This window comes from Micropterus salmoides, unplaced genomic scaffold (assembly GCF_014851395.1).
Source record: "Micropterus salmoides isolate LMB-PRFRI ecotype aquatic unplaced genomic scaffold, ASM1485139v1 Ms_hic_scaffold_1, whole genome shotgun sequence".
NCBI lineage: Eukaryota > Metazoa > Chordata > Actinopteri > Centrarchiformes > Centrarchidae > Micropterus > Micropterus salmoides.
The window spans coordinates 15553369-15572732 of record NW_024040040.1 but is presented as its reverse complement, the minus strand read 5'-3'; the positions used below and the strand labels follow the sequence as shown (position 1 = coordinate 15572732).

The 19364-nt window shown below is 41.2% G+C and overlaps 1 protein-coding gene across 3 annotated transcripts in view; it reads right to left on the bottom strand.

The window, feature by feature from the left end:
- Positions 1-16983, bottom strand: part of LOC119903736 (histone deacetylase 4-like) — a 59685-nt gene extending 42702 nt beyond the window's left edge. For all 3 annotated transcript variants that reach the window (XM_038719956.1, XM_038719960.1, XM_038719962.1), the window contains exons 1-2: positions 16833-16983; positions 13537-13872 (exon numbers count right to left, since the gene is read on the bottom strand). In XM_038719956.1, the coding sequence (XP_038575884.1) occupies positions 13537-13558 (22 nt within the window). In that variant the 5' untranslated portion in view covers positions 13559-13872; positions 16833-16983. The remainder of the gene's footprint in view (positions 1-13536; positions 13873-16832) is intronic.
- Positions 16984-19364: the final 2381 nt, after the last annotated feature.

Sequence of the window (19364 nt, the reverse complement as noted above, 5' to 3'; positions counted from 1 at the left end):
AGCTGCCGCCTGATGTGTTATGATAAAAAGAAACAACCTCAAAACAGGTGCTTCCAAAACTTTTGCAATACACGGGGGGGGCGCGGGTCAAATCTGCGGTTTCACGTACGTACACACAGTGTCACACTTTATGTAAAAGCTGAGAAAACACTGCGAGCACAGACAGGTGGTCACGCCTCCTCACACATCCCTGTGCCTCCAAAAACAGATCCACATCAGTGATAGTTGATATCTCTTGACGAGCCTATTCAAATGATAGACGCTGACGGATTTTGCAATGGAAATGAGGTGCGACCGTGTGTTATGACACCTGTGGCTTGCCGTAATTCTATGCCAGTCTTTGCACAAATTGCTGGTAGCAGCTTTACATCTCCGACTTAAGTGCAGGGAATTAGGGGGACGGATGTCTTTGTCTGTGGTTAGTTAGACAAAGCGTATAAGCTTTCAGTCCAAACCGCACGGCTGATACCTGAGACGCACGCAGAAGGAGCACAGGTGTGGACAAACATACGTGCATATGTAAGACGCAGAGTAGGAGACCGAGAGAGACAACGAGGGACATAATGAAGCAACAAACCACATACACGCAGAGGAGAAGGGCCCTATACCTTGGCAACAGGGTCCATCAATCTTGAATGTAGCCTAGTTACCCAGCAGCCCCCTCCTCCCTTCAGCTCCTTCCTTCTTTTTCTTTCTTTCTTTCTTTCTTTCTTTCTTTCTTTCTTTCTCTCCTCTCTTCTTGGTCCCACTGGGCAAGCATCGGGAGACGGGGAGCTATAAATAGCCTCGGCTAGCCTCAGGCAGAGAGTCAGTCAACTCAAGCTAATGCAGCTACCGCTCGTCAAAAACATGCATGTTATGATCTGCACTGTAAATGAGGAGGGATTCAGGAGTGATGAGCTAACCAAATGGTGGATGGCTCTGTCTGCTGCACTGCCATATGGACTTTTGTGACAGCCTGGAGAGACAGGAGAGCTTGACCCCGGACTGCATACTGTATGTTGACAGAGGCCTTTGTTATCTAGTAGAAATGACATGTTTGTGCCACTGTGGCGTTCACAAAGAGAGACAGTGACAGAGAAAGAGAGGAAGGATGCTCCAGCCTCATTACATTCAGTGCACTTCCGTTCTGGCTGCTTCGTCCAGGGTGACTCCAGTGAGCAAGGTGAACCAGACAGGAACAATACGATTAATCAAACACGCCTCTCCTTGAAGAGCCTTTTCCTCTGGGTCGCAAATTTGCTTCCCGAGGGCGCCGGCTGACGTCACGGCGACTGATAAAAGAGAATGGGTGACCCCTGCGTGAGCTGCCACCAGTTTGCGTCCTGTGAACAGTCGGAAACAACCATCTGACCCTCATTTCATTCTAGCAGAGTCGGAAAAACAAAGCTGCAATACAATTTGCCGTGGTGTCTAAGTGCTTCTTTGTGCTTCTTGTTGAATGCTGTCATTTGATATAAAATCACAAATTAGTTGGGAATTGGTCATTAGAATGCGGGTGTCTGCTGCACGTCCAAAACACATTAAAGTCATGAGGTCAGTAGACCAACGAAGGGACCAGAACCCAAAACTCTGGAGATGCTGGAGCTACAAATGCACAAAAACTAAAACACTGCAAATAACTCAACTCAGACTCAAAGATTTTCAGTGAGCACTGATGGCAACACCTGCGCTAAACCTGCAGTTCCGATTTATTAATCTAATGACCGTGACAGATTTGTACGTGATTTAATATCTCATTTGTAATTTACAGTATGCGTGCTTAGATATTAGTAGATATACTATTCAAAAAGCTGCAAATTTATGAGCATACGCCTGATTAAGGGAGAGCGGTCAAAGCTGACGTCTTTGGTTTGTTTGGTCGGACTTTAAACAGCCACGCCATGGTTTCTTTTGTTCCCGATTCACTAACGGTATTTTATTTATATAAAGCCAAACAGCTAAACTGAAATACAACTTTGACAATCAGATGGATGACTGTTTCCTGCATCCAAATCTGTAGTACTTTTCAAAAGATTTCAGAGTTCAATATGATGCATGCTGCCAGTGGTCATGCAACATAATAAACTACGTAGAGGGTGTCATAACACACGCCCTAGCAACTATATGAGAGGTCCAAAGCTCTTGATGTTAATGGCAGAAAACTGCATTTCTAACCATATAGCTGTGAAGGGTGCATCCCTGCCCAGTGCATTCTGGGACAGACTGCAGCCCCCTGTGGTTTAGCAATTATTAGGTACAGAAAATGGATAAATACATGTATTATTGAAGTGACCTCAACACACCACTCCTCACATACACTCTCTCTTTCTCCCGAGTGGTTTTCATATATTTAATGATTATTTGCACACAGTCGATTCTTAATGGACGTCCATGATGGTGCCACACACGGTTGCTAGGAGAATTGTGATGTAACTGTAAAGCCTCGCTAGCTGGGCCTAATGCCTTACAACAACAAACACCCACAACATGTGAGATGACAGTGTCTCAACAGCTACTATGAATACAGAGTAACAGGTGCGCCATTCAACATTTGGCATATTTTACTTGACCTTTTCAAGTGTTCGTGTGTTCGTAAGTCCAACCAGTGATGGTATTTGATCCAGTTGCATAACATTGTACTTTGCTGGATGCCCAGGTCAGACGTCCATGCTTCGTGTCACACTGTGGAGCACAATGTCATAAGGATGGGGCTCTGAGTCGGCAGTGTAAACCGTAATTGCCGCTGACAGCTTGTTGGCAGAACACAGTGTATCCAGTTTCTCAACTGGGACGAGACAAAAGACACGGGGACAAAAGATGCGTCCCGTTCCTTTCATTAGCTCATGTTCCCTCTCTGCTGTCTCTGTCCTGATACCAATTAAAAACAGAGCTTTTCCAATGTACTAGGACATCTACCCTGTATAAAAGGCCATGATTAGTTTGTTTTTGAAGGGGGATGGGTGCAGCGGGACAAGATGGGTGCTGAGCTCCATTTGTACAAGGACAAAGCGGAGCTTGTGCATGTAGGGGATCGGTCGTTGCACAAGAGACCCCCCTGGGTTTGTTCTGGGATGGACTATTGGTCATGTTCAGCCAAGTTGGTGGCACATGAGAGGACAGGACTGACGAACTGTCTGGCTGGCAGGAACCTCATCTCTGTTCACCGGGTTCAGATCGGGAGAGGAGGGTGCGGCATTGTGGGAACACGCCGCTCAAGTGCATTTTGCAATCAGCCACAATTTCATAATTTGGTTTTGTACGGTAGAAACAACATGTCAGCACAAGTGGCCGGCAGACAAATGTGACAATAAGGCTTGAAATTACCCTGGATGAGGCTCACTCTCGTATCACACTGACCAGCGCACAAAAGAGGCAGTGGTTGTGTCATGCATGCACTCGTCCCGTGCTCCATTTTTGCATGACACACGGCGACAATCTGCTCAGTTGTGAAGAAGAGAATCAGCACGGGAGACCAAAAATAATGACTGTTTGTTCGCCGTGCATGCACGTGCGCATATCTTGTGTGTGTGCTTCTAAAAATAGACTCAGGGATAAGCCGGGCCCTCTTTATTGCAGCGAAAACTTTTAACCCTTTCACCCCTTGATTTAAGCAGTGTGATTGCATGCATTTGGGGAAGAGGATGAAAAGAGGTCAGTGAGGGGGCCAGAACCTAAAGTAGGATGAGAGAAATGTAGATTTAATTCATGAACCACCTTATATTCACATCTGTACAGGCAGCCACTGCAGAGAAGCTTTTACATTTATTTTACTTTTTTTTTTAAACTGAAGATGATTGATTAGGAAGCATATGCAAACATATGCCCAGGGAAACTACAGCCGCACTGTGGCGGCTTTACTGGACCAGTTAGGAATTATGTGTCTTGCTCAAGGCCACCTTAGTTTCCTGTCTTACTAGAGGAAGGGAAAGTGCTTCTCATTTGCTTTTTTCCATTTACCAGCCAGTAAGCCAGTGATCTTCCAGTCCCAAGTCTGTTCCTTAAATCACTGTGCCACTGCTGCCCCGTTAATAGTATCTGGCAGGTGTAATAAAAAGTAAATCCATAATATAGATGTATAGCCATCTAGAGATCTGTGTGCGTACTGTTCTGCAGTGTTTATTAAAGACATGGGTGAGGATCAAAGATGGTTCTGATGACAGAAAAATGGGCAAATTTTTCTGGGGATTAGTACTCAAAGCTGCTGGTTGTCAAAAATGACAATCCAAAAAAAAAAAAATCATCTTTAACTGAAAATGAATGTCAAAATCTGGTGAAACTTCTTTCTGTCCGTGCCAAGTCCACTAAGGCAAAATACAAGACTGTCAGCAGCAGGGCAATGGTGCAGGAGCCTGAGTTTTATTAGAGCCTGCCCTAATAAACCTACAAGATTAGTTTTTGGCCACGACAACAATTACCTTGAAAGTATGAGACCCAGAGAGAGAGGACTAGACACGACCTCCAAAATGTTTTATCAACACTTCAGATAGGATCATGAGGACAAGCACAGACAACACAGCAGGAGCAGGAGACTTCAGTCCAATGCATGATGGTACTGTACAGTACATTACAGCGCTTTGTGTCTCTTGTGCCAGCTGTCCCAAACCAGCAAGGAAACAAACCCTACACCAGGGTATATACAGTACGTGTGTGTAACTGCCTTGTCTGCAATACTGTTTACGTCAGCAGCAGTCCCTCGCCATTCCTGCCAAAACTCCCTACTGACCACATAATAAAAGTGCACTCACAGTTATACACAAATACAATCTGCAGCAGACCCCAATCCAAATTAGGATTCAGAAAAAAATTATTATGATGAGAATATCCGAAGGAATAGTTTGACATTTTGCTATTTTTTGTTACCTTTGGACAGAGCCAGGCTGATCCCTGTCTTTGGGCCTGCTAGCAGTAGCTTAATTTGTATCGTGAAGACCTAGGGCTGGGCAATGAATTAGCACTTTCCATTAAGATAGTTATTTTGTTGAGGAAAAGAATTAATTGAATTAATTTTATTCATGCATATTTGTCAAAAAATTTTTTTATCATAATTGTTTTGAATGTTCTGCCTCAGATTTGTTAAGTAATCCACTGTTAGGTATCATCATCATTAGGTAACTGCAATATCGTTTAAATATGGTGATAACAGTGCACATTTTCACACACTTTCACAAGGCTTTCGTAGTGTCGCGTTTGGTTGTTTGACACAGAAATAGTTGTATCCTGAATGAAAAGAGAGAGCTGAGACATCTATACAGCTGGTCAATCAAGGTGCGAAGTGGGAGTGAATGTCAGATCGTCAGTTTCTGACACTAATACAACGTCAGAAAAGGTGTGGGGGAAGGGGCTTCTGAATCTATTCAACTGTTCGACAAACTCTTCTAACAAACTATACCGGCCCCTTAAGAGCTAAAAACCCACCAAGCATCTGAAGCAAGATGCTTACCTCAAGTTGGAGCTAGTAATTAACTTGTGAGATCAAGATCATAGCTTTAGATAAATATATCTTCTCTTTCCAACCAGTTTCCTGTTTATTTGTTTTTTGATTATCCAACAGCCTACTAATTCAGTTTTGACCTGTTTGTTTTCAGCGCCATTTGTGTTTGTGTTTTCATATTAGTGTCACATCGCATTATGCTCGGCAGACAAACAACAGTAAAGAAACTGCATGAAATTAAGAACTAGTAACGGAAACTGGCAGGTGTACAAACAGAACTGTGAATCTAAACAATGGTATTCCCTTTTAAACAGAGTCAATAAATCTAATTTTGACTCTGATGCAACACAACTTGACTAGTTTGTACAAGACATAAATCTGCATATGCAAAGCAACAAATCTACCACCACTGGTTCCAATCTTGGGTACCAGCCCAACGATGCAATCTCCTGACCCTGCTCATTAGTGTTTATTTTGTTTGCCTCGCACTTTGTGTTGTGTTTCGAGGCTGTATAAACTGTTGCGCTTGTAACCTAGATACCGCTGAGCCTTCGAGGAAAGGAGCACGGTGTCAAGTTCACCGGTTCAGAGCCATAAAAGGTGCTCACGCCCACACAGACCCTGCAAAATGAAGCAGTAAAAATCTAATCTGAACACAGTTTATATCCTGCAGTAGACGTGCTTTTAATAGTGTTCGTGGAATGGGTTAATTTTTTATTTTTGCATATTACAATGTAAAGTTGAAACCTCTCATTCACAAATACTCACTTACTGTACCTGGCACTTACATGCCAAACACTTACTGGCCTCAGTGTGTGTGTGTGTCTGTGTGTGTGTGTGTGTGTGTGTGTGTGTGTGACTCATGTGCAGCCCCAGTTCTTGCTCCAGTGGTAAACATTGCAGACGTCCCTGGAAAGCTGGTTCACTTATGACTAAGACAAAAACAAATCAGTGCCAGCTAGTGGCATCACCTTCCCTCTTTAATAAGCCACTGCAACACCTGAGGAGGCTGGCTGCTCTTTTTAAACTTGTGTTTTCATTTCCACTTAAAGCTTGTCCTGCCTGCATCTACAGTATTTGCTGCTTGGTTTATAATGATGGTAAATACCGACACAAGTTATGAATATGGACCAATCCTTCAATAAAAGGTGGGGAGATAAAGGAAAACATTATCTATATACTATAGTCTAGATTTATTATTTCCTTGTAAATATGAGAAAACAGACTTGTGATAAAATTGCTGCTTTTCTAGAGAGCTGACACACGTTGACGCTGGTTAATAAGATTGTGAGGTCGCTGATCTGACAGGTGTCATTTTTTCGGTTGTTTTCTAGGCAGGAGAAGTGTTGAACACCTTGAGTTGAAAAAAATTCAACCGACGTCGTTGTCCAATCGGGTCAGAATTAGTGTTTATTTTCTGCCTAGCAACAATAAAAAACCACAGCGAGTTGCTCTATTTTCATAAGTCATTTATGCTTCCATTCAACAGGGCGGTAACCATAAAAACGTAAACAAAAACTATATTAAATGCAAATATTTTAAAAATTTGAGTCGTTTTCCTGGTTGGTCAAATTGGCAAGCACGTGGCGCTAGATAATTATCCATACTTACATTACATGTTTTTATTGAATAATTTGTTCTCCATATTACGCCTAACTGCTTTGGACAAGTGCAATTGATCACGGACGTGACATTTACAGAAACGGCCCAGTTCAACCAAACATGGTCAACAAGTTAACTCACTGCTAAGCACAAGTATAAAACAAATGTCGCCAGCTAATGTGCTAAAGCTCTCAGTACACAGAGTAATCAGTGCTGTGAAAACACTCCAGCCTGTTTGCTGATATGCCGATATATGTGAGGGCCTTATCAGCCTGACTCCCTTTTGTTCTGGGAAACATAGACCCGACAAAGTGTTTTGCATTTCACTTTTCTAGGAAGAGATTTATGGTAAATGATATTTAATCTAAAAATCCCACTGCTGCTGTAATAAAGAAAATGAGTAAGACCAGGATCAAAAACGTGCGTGCGGGTAAGCTCATTTACAGATTACAAAAATGGCACACAAGCAGGCAGGCACGCATGCACACTCGCAAACACCCGCCAGAGCTCCTGCATGAGGGTGAACACACACACACACACACACACACACACACACACACTCAAAAAGCTTTACTTAGAGGGCTGGTACATGATTGGAAATAAGTGCAAAGCAAGCTCAGAAAAAAGTTTGCAGCTTTGGAATGCAATGCAAACACAAGAGCACAACAACGCCGTGGATCTGAAAGTCTCATTGTTCACCCCGAGAACAAAGCCAATGTTGTTTAATTACACTCAATATAAAACAAATTCAATTTAACAGTGGCAGTAGCAGACAACCCTGGTGTAACCTGAAGCCACAGGATCAATTTCCTTGCATCTATTGCTCAAAAGAACAATTATAACAGAACATATTCCTTACCCTGGAATCCTCACTTCTGTAAACATCACTGCCATAAGCACAGCACTGAGAAAAAAGTCACAGGACAAGCCAGACAAGCCCAATTTTTCATGTCTTTAAATGTCTCTTGGCTGCTTGTTTCTGTCTCTCTCCGCGCATCCGACATCCAACAAGTGTGTCTCTAAGCTGTCATTCAAACAAGAGAAGCAACACCTCAAATTGACGCCCACACTTGGCAGCACTCTGAGGACCGAGACCGTCTCCTCTGAAGGCTTTTCAGAGGAAAACCAGACAGTGAGAAACAGCCGCTGTAGGTATGACTCGTCTCTCCTGGACTCACACAAAAGAGGACAGCTATTTTTGTTTTTGGTGAGAGGTGAGTTAACGTGGGCAAGGGGGCAGATCCCGGGTAGCCCTGTTAGGCCCTGTAGTGGGAGGCAAACTATGAAGATGGTAGGTAGAGGAGGGCAGGGTGGCAAATTAAAAGAGACTTATTTTTATTATATTTTGACAGGAGCTGACTAGTTTATCCGCTATCAGCTGTTCAATATACTCATTGAGGCTCATGAAAAATGCTAATGAGCTGCATTATGGGAAATTTTGGAGCTTGAATCATACAAGGGACTAAAAGTCAGGATATTTCAGCCTCTCCTGCTTCATTTCTGACAATTTTTTTCTCTTTCTCTTGTGAGTCTCCTTTATGGAAGTGTAAAACAAATCTGTTGGAGTAACCCTTTAAGACATTTCTAAAACCTAATGATGTACCCCAGTAAATTTAACTGCGTTGAAGTCCATTTCCAGCCTTAATTTCATATCCATTTTAAGACTTTTTGAAGCCTTTAATGTCAGCAGGCGGCTGTGGCTCAGGAGGTAGAGAGGGTTGCCTGTCAGTTGAAAAATTGGCGGTTCAATCCTCAGCTCCTCCAGGCTGTATGAATGTGCGTGAATGTTAGTTTCTGTTTGAGCACTTCGGCTCAGTGGGTGAATGGTGAATGCAATATAGTGGTCGCAAAGACCAAGGCATTATACAAATACAGAGCATTTACATTTAAGACACTCTTCATCATTCGTTTAAATAACAAAATTGTGTAAAATCACTAAATACAAAAATGTGTCTCCATTTAACTTTTAAAGGTTCAGTGTTCAGTCATTTTTAGTGGCATCAAGTGGTGAGGGTTGCGAATTGCAACTGCTCACGATGCATTCACATGCTCCTCTGATGTTCCCATTTTCTGAGTTGTGAATTCGTTCTTCCAACGTCGGTGTGTTCACATGCTCTTAAGTCGGAATGTGGAATCAACAAGGACGCTACTACAAAGATGTGTTGGATTAGCATGATCAGAGCATATAAACAACACGCAGACATCTAGTTCACTCTACATAGACAGCAAACTAACCATTATACCCATATTACAAATGTTGTATATGCAGTATTTGATTTTGCACAAATCAAAGTTCTGTATACTTCTTTAGGTCCCGTGTAGACTTTATTTCTCTTTTTCCAATAAAGATTTAAAGAGGAAAAAAAGATTCTAATTATTCCAACACCACTGAATGCACCGCTCACCCCTCCCTTTCCAAGCGTGCAGGACAAGCTACAGTGGCCGGCACACTTTGTCAGCTCTTGTGCTAAATAATACGTGAAGGCCCCCATTTGTCCAAATTTCTCTTCCACTAGATGCCACTAAAACTTACACACTGAACTAAAAGTAACAAAACATACTGAAGTAAAAGTGACATAACAAACTCTGAAGAGACTTGTCCGTCCGGGCTACTGTAGAAACATGGCGGCGCAACATGTCAGGGGACCCGCGGCGTATGTGGATAGAAATATGTCATTCTAAGGCAATAAAACCATAACGGGTTATGAAAGGTCTTTATACGCCACTGAAAACTTACTTATGTAAACTTTAATATTGCATTTCTGTCAGAAAAAGAACCATGAAATAAATGAGTAGCCTTTAATCTTCTACTAATACTTTTTATATATATACTATGAGAGTCTGCATGAATGATTTGATTGTTAAAAATGTCTAACTTCTACCCCACAAAAAGAGCCCCAAGACAAATATTTGGAAATGTACTGAGAAATTAAGAGGGTTATCATCCACAACTTCTAAATGTTCTGTTGAGACATAATAATCAGCAAGATACACAATTTTCTTCTCAACCTTGATCATTAAAACTGAAATAGTTAAAACATGCTCAAAAACAGATTACTGAATATTATTTGAATATTTCATTATAATTAACTGTATATTATCATTTATTTCAAGGTGGGGAACACACCTCTGGCATATGTTAGCATTAATTACTGTCAAAATAATTTCTTAGGATTAGCAGGGCATTCACTTTGTCAGCCTCGATTGTAGAAGAGAAGAGTGAACATGTGGAGAAATTAGAATTGACTGTCTAATGATACCTGTTGAGCCGCACTAATCTGAGGTTGATCTAACAATATAATGCGCTTGGCCCTACTTGGGGAAAGTGAGTCGACACTGCAGCGAGATGTCTGCGGACAAAGTGTCTTCTCTGGAAGGGGCGACTCAAATAGCATACACATGTGCGCCAGAGCACTAAACATCTGCTCTACCCTTCTGTGGTGCATTCAGATGTGTCACTGATGGAGATGTTGGAGGGCTGAGGGCGCCGGCTGAGGCTGCAGCTCGTTCATATCCCTCGGGGCCTGTTGGTAACCTCGGCACACACTCCCAGGTGTACAAACACAGTTGACACTGTCAGGTACCACGCCGACCAGGGCAGGAAGCTAACCTTTTCATCTGCCAGCTGCTTACCGAATAATTTATCAGCTCAATAAAACAAAGCTTCTAAACTGAGCTTGATTAGGTGTCAAAGAGGAAAGTAGGCTCTCTTAATGAGCCCGTGTTATGGACTTTTTCTCACGCCCTCTGGAGCTCATTCATTTTGAATCAGGCCAATTAACAGTCATAAAAACAGATTAAAATGTTTTATTACGTTTCAGCGAGGTGCGATCTGTCCAAATGTTCAAAATCAAACGTTCACATATATCAATACGGCAGATGTAGTGGCAGAGAGACTTCCCTTAATGTGACTATATTGAGGAGCTAAATTCATCATTACTCCACACATGACAGTAACAAATTTTGTGCAGGATTCCCATCATGTTTGAGCAGCAGTGATGGATTGGTGTTTTCGTCAGCGCACGGGCCGAGAAGGAGAACCGTCTTCCTTTCTGTCACTTTTACACTACACACCCTACAACAAAGTTAAACATGATTCTTGCATATGTTTGATCAGCAGCCTGCACTGGTATTTTTGCGTTTATATCACAGGCAACCTTTTTGAGCTCACATCAAAAACATTTGGTTCATTTTTGTTACAAGAATTTAAAGTTTCCCCCAGAATTTAACCATCCTGGATGCAAAAAGCTAAACTAAAAGTCACTCCTTAAAGGTACAATGTGTAATTCCTGGCTTCATGCTCCAAACAGCATTTCACCTCCTCCTCCCCCTCAGCCAGGCCACTCTCTAAGCGATTCTGCTCTTTTCTGTAACATGTAACAACAGAGATACTATATATACAGTGGATTGGCAGATTTTGACAATCCATCATGTGGGTGTAAATAATAAGGGGTATTGAAACTCCAGGACAAATGCAGGGAGAGGGACAGAGAAATCAAAAGGATTGGCATGGAGTGCATCATCATCAATAATAACATATTTATATGTTTTATAGTAGATTTTAAGTGTCCTTTCTTGCCAGTTGAAGTGTCAGCAGGAGACAAAAAAGTGGAGGTAGTGAAGGAACGAGAGGTCAAGGAGTGTGAGGGAGGGAGCGGCTCGTGCAGCCGCAATGATTGACAAGCCCTTGGGGCAGCTCTACCTCTTTTTCCTCTCATGTTGGACTGAGGGCAGATACTACGTTGCTACGGTCATCTTCAATCATCTTTGTTTAATTGTGGCTTATTGGCATGACTGCATAAAATACAACGTTGCCAGTGCATATTAACAGAAACCCATACAATCATAATGAACATGAAATGAACAATTCTCAATAATAAATACTCTCCACAAAGGACTTGCACTGTGTGAGATTTGGCCTAAGGTTTAGTTTGACATGATCAACAGGATGTGAAGAAGTAACAGCTCTGACGTCATGTCAAAGACGTTTATGTGCTGTGTTGTAGAGATTAGGGCTGAACAGTTTTGAAAAAATTCTAATTGTGATTATTTTGACTGATATTGCAATTGATAAGATTTTCATTGATTGTTCAGCCATAGTACAGATATCTACTGAAGTTAGCGAGCTAACTAGCTAGCACCGGGCTGTCCCCTCTTGTATACACATCACTTGTGCCTCGAGAGGCGATAGTGAATCACTGTAGCGTCCATTAAAGAAGCTAGGAGTACAGCATAGCCTATTGTGGAAAAAGCTAAGAAGCATTCAAAAACGTTTCTGACGTTTATTATTATTAATATTTTTAAACCTTTATTGATCCAGGAAAGGCTCATTGTGGTGTCCTGGCAGCAGGAAGTAGTTTCATAAAAGTTGCAAATTTACACAAATACAAATATTATAAAAGGCAAAAGCAACAATAACCCTTACCAATGATTTAAAATAATAACATATAAAAAAGAAACTGCGTTCAGAGGAAGCATTACAGTAAAAAAAGAAAACGACCATTGGCAGTGTTTCCCACTTGCGGCCCGCCCAAGTAAAGTCTATACTTTACTTGGGCGGGCCGCCCAGGTAACGGTATTTTTGGCGACCCATTTTAGCATTTTCAGAGAAACACAGAGAGAGTTGTTATCTGTTACATTACCAGACTGGGACACGGTGGATATTTTACAAGCACGGACCAGGTAAAGCAACGATGAACACACCAGTGCAGATGTCATTCACTACCATTCTGGTTTAGTTCTGATAGGCTACGTCAAGCCTCCTCCACATGCGACGCACCTGCTGCTGAAAACGGAATCATGAGTGGAAAAATCCAACTCTGTGGTTTCTTCGGCAATTTTATAAAACGAACCACTTATGGAGAAATTCAGCAGACACATATAGTAAGAGAGAGGCAGAAAGAGGTTGGGCATGCCGCTGTGTTTGCAGCAGAGGTGAGAGGTGTGCGTGTGTGAGTGTGGGGAAAAGACAACTGAAGGGAAAGTGAGCAGATTCAATTAGTGAGTAAATACTGTAATAAGGTGGAGAATGAAGTAGAATTAAAAAGGTGAAGAAATAGAAAATATACCCCTCTAACACTGATAACTATTGTCTTGGAACTGTGGAAATATCTCTATATTTTTGTAACTATTTCTGAACACGAGCATGGGGTGAGCTCACCTGTAGGCATACATCGTGAGCACACGTCAACAGTGTTTGTGTAATTACTCTCACTGCCCGAAGGTTTTAATCAGGGTGAACAACTCCACATATCCAACTGATTCAACAGGCTTTCAGATGCAGAATTAACAGCTGCATCAAGTAAAACAAAATTGGTGAAACTTTGTTATCTATGGTCACATAAGACTTGAAATTACACAAAAAAAAGATGTTTAGTCAATTTGTGATAATGTAACTATCCTACATGTTATATAGCACAAGAAAAATTACTAAAACATCTTAATTTCCACATTGTATAAACACAAATTCGTGTTGACAGACAAGGAAATAAGAAGTATAACGGTAATGACATTGATCTTACCTTGGTGACTGTGTGATGTCATTGCTAGCAGGTGGGCCGGGTGGGTGTCCACGCAGTGCGGCAGGTGAGCACCTGGCTTGGTGTGTGTATTGCAGGACAGATGTGTGTTGTGGGTTGTGTGATTCACAGGGTGGCGATCAGGAAGCTGTTATCCTGCCAAAACTGTGGCTGTCTGGGAGTTTGTGTGTGTGTGTGTGACTCAGGATGGTCCCTCAAAAATCCCTCAAGGCTGGAAACAGGAAGCAGACTTCCAGCCGCAGCTGCCAATCCCCATGAGGCTTTTGATTTGGCTACTCCAATCAGAGCGGCAGCCTGCTGTCTAGCACCGGTACCAACCTATCGGAGAGGATAAAAAAAAGACCACGTCACTACTTTTCTATTAAAAATATGTGATTTCTGATGTAATAATACCAGTTTCCATCTGATTTTTGAGGGTTTTTATTTACATTGGTGTGGAATCCACACCCAGCCAAGAAAAATTGCTACTTCAAAGCAGCATATAAACAGAGATGTATTCTGTTGGATCAGATCGACTGACCTTATTAAGCAGTTCTGGTATGACAAATCCACATTAAACACAGTTTCTTAGTCATCTTCATCCAAACATGTTGTGTTTTCATTGTTGAGGGACTGGAAGAGAAAAGGCTGGATAGGTGCATCGCTATTATGTCACACACACACAGCTCATTTTCCAGTTATTTATAGTATTGATCCTTCAGTGGGAACTGTTGAATGAAGTCTTGGATTCCACTTCCACTACACAGCTGACAAGGCTTGGTCATCTTTAGTAGACAGTTTTATATCCATCAAAGCAATTATATTTATATTTCAAAACAATCTCAGCCTGTAACTAAGGATTATTAGGATAATAGGTATAAAAAAGGCTAATTGTTGGACTATAAAATGTAATAAAGTAAAAATGAAAATGTCCATCACGAGTCACTAGCGGGATGTCAAACTGACATCAACAACAAGTTAAGTAAGTTTGACAGGTAAATTGGACCTCTTCACAAACATGGCAGACATACTTCCTCTCTGCAAAGTAAATTTGCTTTCCCTTTTGCCAGCAATGTTAGGAAGAAACTTCTTTTGCCTCCAAATGTCAGCTGACTACACAGATAATATTCCGTGATTTAATAGCAAGACTGAAAATGCAACCTAGCTAGCAACGGGGTAATTCCAGGACTACTGATTAAATCACTTCTCAATACCAGCACTGTGACAACAGACACAGAACAGTAGAGTATTTAAATAGCAACACCTGTATTGTGCGATATGTTGAAAGAAAAAATAAGCAAACACATACTTTAAAAGCTGTCTTCTGACCTTGGTGAAAAAGTGAGTATTTATTTTTATTAAACCCTTTAAGACTGTTAGGGTTTTTTTAATCTGGCAAATTTTGCTTCTTGAAATACATCCCGGGGTTTTTGAAGTAAAATCTTGTTGCCATGCAGATGCAAGACTGCCGTCAAAAACTAAATACGACCTCAAGTTCGACTTCATGCTTATTCCGCAAGAGGCTGTAAACCAATAGGGCAATAAATTGCTTGTCCCTGACTTCTTTTTGACTGGGGCGCTCAAACATTAAGAAAAAATATGGAAAAAGTATGATGTATTACTTTCACTGTAGAAATGGGTGGAAAGGTCTCGTTGGTCTCATGAAGTTATGAATTTCTCAGAGCAGAAACATTTGACTCATTTATTTGTTTTGGTGATAAATGATCTTTTCTTTGTTTTGGGGAGTATCTGATTGGTCTCTTTGCTGTTTCTATAAATAATTGATTGTTCTTTTCTTTGTTTTTCAGAGAGTAGCCTGAATTCCTCAAGCCCGGAGCAGGAGTGTCAGATGTAATCATGGCATGAGCCGAGAGCATCAAGTCGACTTTACCACCACAAATAGAAGGCATAACACTGCCCGAGGGTGCGGTGGGTTGGGGGCGGCGGAGGCATGGGGGTAGTGTGCATGTTCACGCCCTTGTGTGTGTGTTGGCAGAGGTCTAAGAGGTCCGCTGAAGCAGGATGGATGCATATGTGTGTGTGTGTTTAGGGGGGTGGGTCTCAAGACAAGAGGGCCAGACAGTGCAGCCGCAGGACAAATTGCCCCCCAAAAAGTCGGTCACTGCACAGCGCACGCACACTTGTACTTTGTGATGGAACAAGCAAGGCAAGGAGGGGTGGGGGCGAATCTGTGTGTCATGGGGAGTAGCTGACACTCCAGGGGGGGCTTCATGCAACACCATTCTCCCAGGGCATCTCATCTGTCTCGGGAGGGGTATTCGTGTGTGTGTGTGTGTGTGTGTGTCCTAGGCTATTGTCCCTAAAAAGACCTTGCTTGATGCAGAGTGACAGATCTGGGGAGACTAGCCCTGAAGCCAATAGTGAAGAAATAATACATTAAGAAAAACAGACATGGATAATAGTATTGTTCAGGTGGGAAATTACACCAAACTTAGCAAAAAGAAAGTACCTGTATTTCTCCTAAACGGAATCAATTAGCATCTAGTAAGCATTTAACTTGACACTGGCTGCTGCTGATGTCACAAAAAGGTGGGTATACTCAGTTAGCCTAACTCTGCACTCTAGTCCAAACTCAAACTCTCTCACATATCAAACGACTATTCGCCATTTACTAATATTTCCTGCTCCAGACCCGTTTCGTGCGCTTAAAGACATTTTAAACCAGACAGAATACGCTGCTTTTATGTTGCTTTAACAACTCCAACAGCCCGTACGCCCCCATTCACAAAAAAAAAAGATTGACGCATGCAGAGAATTACCACCGCCCATCCCGAACCATTCACACACACTCAAACACACACTTACGCAGGCCTGTACCTTCATTTCACGCATTTTTGTCGCCACTAACACTGGTATAAGGCGACACCGGCGTGTTGGCAATGTCTATATTGCATTAGACCCTAAGGCTTGGCTGTGTACTAAAAATAGCCCAGCAACAATCGGCATAATAAACATCGCCTGTCCATTCCCCCCCCCCCTCGCATTGCCTACACACTTCCCGCCCGCTACAGAGCAACAAACCGTATACAATGTTTTAGCTACATGGTTTTAAGATGTGAAATCCTTCCTACCAGAAGTAGATACGACTCGGGCTCTAAAGCAGCCCTGCATAAAACCGGGAAGCCGAAGCCGAAGCGGAGCAGAGTGGAAACTTCAGCCGGACATTGTTATGATGAATCCTGTCTGTGCATCGCATCCCTGCCTGAATATCAACATCAAAGCGGCGCAGCTCGGCTACACGTTCACCCCGAGAGCACACAAACACACCAGCAGCTCACCTACATGGGCCAGGAGGAAGCCAGTCGTCCCAACATGTGTCCCATAGAGCTTTTATTCCTCTTCCATGTTAGACTGGTGTTTTTTTTCTCAGCGCGGGGGGGGGGGGACGAAGAAATTCATCTCCTGACAGATTCCGCCATACTGGATTTTTTTTACAGCCCCAGCGTCACACGGAGCGCCCCTACTTTTTTTTTTTTTTTACCAGGGGCGGGCTTAGCCTGATCAAAATGTGATTATCTACTAGTATACAGCGTGATATGTGTGTGTGTGTGTGTGTGTGTGTGTGTGTGTGTGTGTGGTGTGTGTGTGTGTGTGTGTGTGTGTGTGTGAAAGCTTGCAATTATAGTTGTGTCATTAATAAGGAAAAAGTCTCGTGTCGTGTATAATAAGAAATACCACTGTAATATTCCAACATGCAACTCCACACACTGTGTAATGTAGTCATTTCTTAGTTTTTAATACGTTTATACTACTTCGTGATGTTTTACATCTACTGTAACTGCTGTGTAATATTCTTATAGGGGAGTCTATATGTTTGTACATTACATTTTCCTGCATTTTCATTGAAAATTAAGAATATTGTTGCCTCATACTGTGTTTCTGTGCAACTCTATAGTTAATGTATGAGACCTTTATCCTATTTTGTTGTATTTTAGCTTAAAAACACAGTATCTAAATACTTAATTATTCATGATATGATTTAGTGTGTCAATTGCAACTTTATTATGACTTTGTACCAACATACTGTGTTTTTTTATCCAAAATAACATCCCTATAATAAACTTAATGGTATTTTCGTTTCCATTGTGATCACTCCAGCTTTAATATGCTTCATAATCATAATCATAAAAGGTTACACCTTGCCTGTATAACCAAGGGGTGTGCTTTATGAGAGTGTTCCTGTAGTAGTAGTAGTAGTGTAGTAGTTCCTGTGTACCTCCTACAATATGCGGATGGTTTTATTGTAGTTCTGCAGTGATTTTTCTGTAGTATTCCTGCAAAATGTATTACTGGTTGCTATATGTGTTTGTAAGGAACAAAGCATGAAAAATGATATTAATTTATAGATTGTGGATTTTTTCAAGTCAATGTTAAAGGAAACTGAAAGCAGCAACAGAGAGCAAATTAGGCCCATCAACTAAATTAAATGTTGCTAATAAATCAAATGTTGCATATTTCATATTATATTGTTACAACATTTGTGCTGTAATTACCAAAGATAGGGAGCAATTTGCTGCCTGAGATCTACTGCAACATTACTAACCTTCTTTCCACAACACTTTTCATAACCAGAAGTGGCAAAATGAAACAAATGTTTTTATCCAATTCTTGCTCATAGCAACATGAAACGCCTTCCCCACTGCCTTCTCTAATTCAATACGCTTTTATTTCCATTACTTTATATTTGATTTTGCATCTCAGAAGCAACCCACAGGCAAAACTGCAACACCACTGCCTGGTTTAGCTGACTTTATTACTGTAATATGCTAACCAGTTTCTATATAGGCTACATCTGCCGGCAGAGACAGTGTTATTATTCACAGAGTGCAGGTAGACTACACAGCTCTGCCTTGAGTGAAGTCTGGAGCATCACTTAGAATATTTTTGTTATAGCTGAAGGGGAAATATTGCCATCATTTATTCAAACCCTGATCTACCAGGGCAGTTCAGGGGCTCTAGTCATCATTGTAATATCCTCAGACTATTTATAGTAATGTCCTGTAACAGTATCTAAGTTTTTGGTATATTTTATCTCAGTGCTTCCTAACTGTCAATATTTCAGTCGGTTGGGTCAAGTTTGCTTTTGTACTATTATTATTTAAGCTGAACATTTCAGCTAGTTTATCCACAATGTTCAGCTTTTTCCCCCATCAATCCAGTGCTAATACTACAGTATTTTAACTACACTGCACTGCACTGTGGCTTTTATTCTCCTGTTTTATTCTGTTTTAACTTATTTTAATCTTTCATTTTATACTCTCTTTTATTTAGTAAAATGGAAAAAAAAGGTTTACATCACCTTGTTTCTTTTACATTTTGTCTTAATAGATTTTATGCCTTCTGTAAAACAAAAGAAAGATGCCATGCAAATTAACTTGCCTTGAACCTGTTTTTGCATTACTATATATATCTATTGTAAGCATTTATCCATTCCTTTTTCCCGATTTTACTTTTTATTTATTACATTTAGTTATTTCAACTGTTTGTTTTTTTTTACTTTTAGCTAAGTACAATATTTGAGTTGTTTACTTATAGCTCAGCTGTTTTGACCCTTTTCCCATGCTTATATGTTTTCATGTACCCTCAATATATTACAGCTGACTCAACATATGGATATTTTTTTCTAATTTCAAAACGAAAATTGCGTTCCAATTTAGCTAGTTATCTAGGTAGTTGATCTCTTCCACAGTCTTTCCACATAACAACCCCTTGGCAACAGTAGAAGTAAATTACCCCTGGGAATCCCTGTTTTCATCTCATACCCTGATTATAAAATCATTGGAACTTTAAATTTCCCATAGTTTATGATC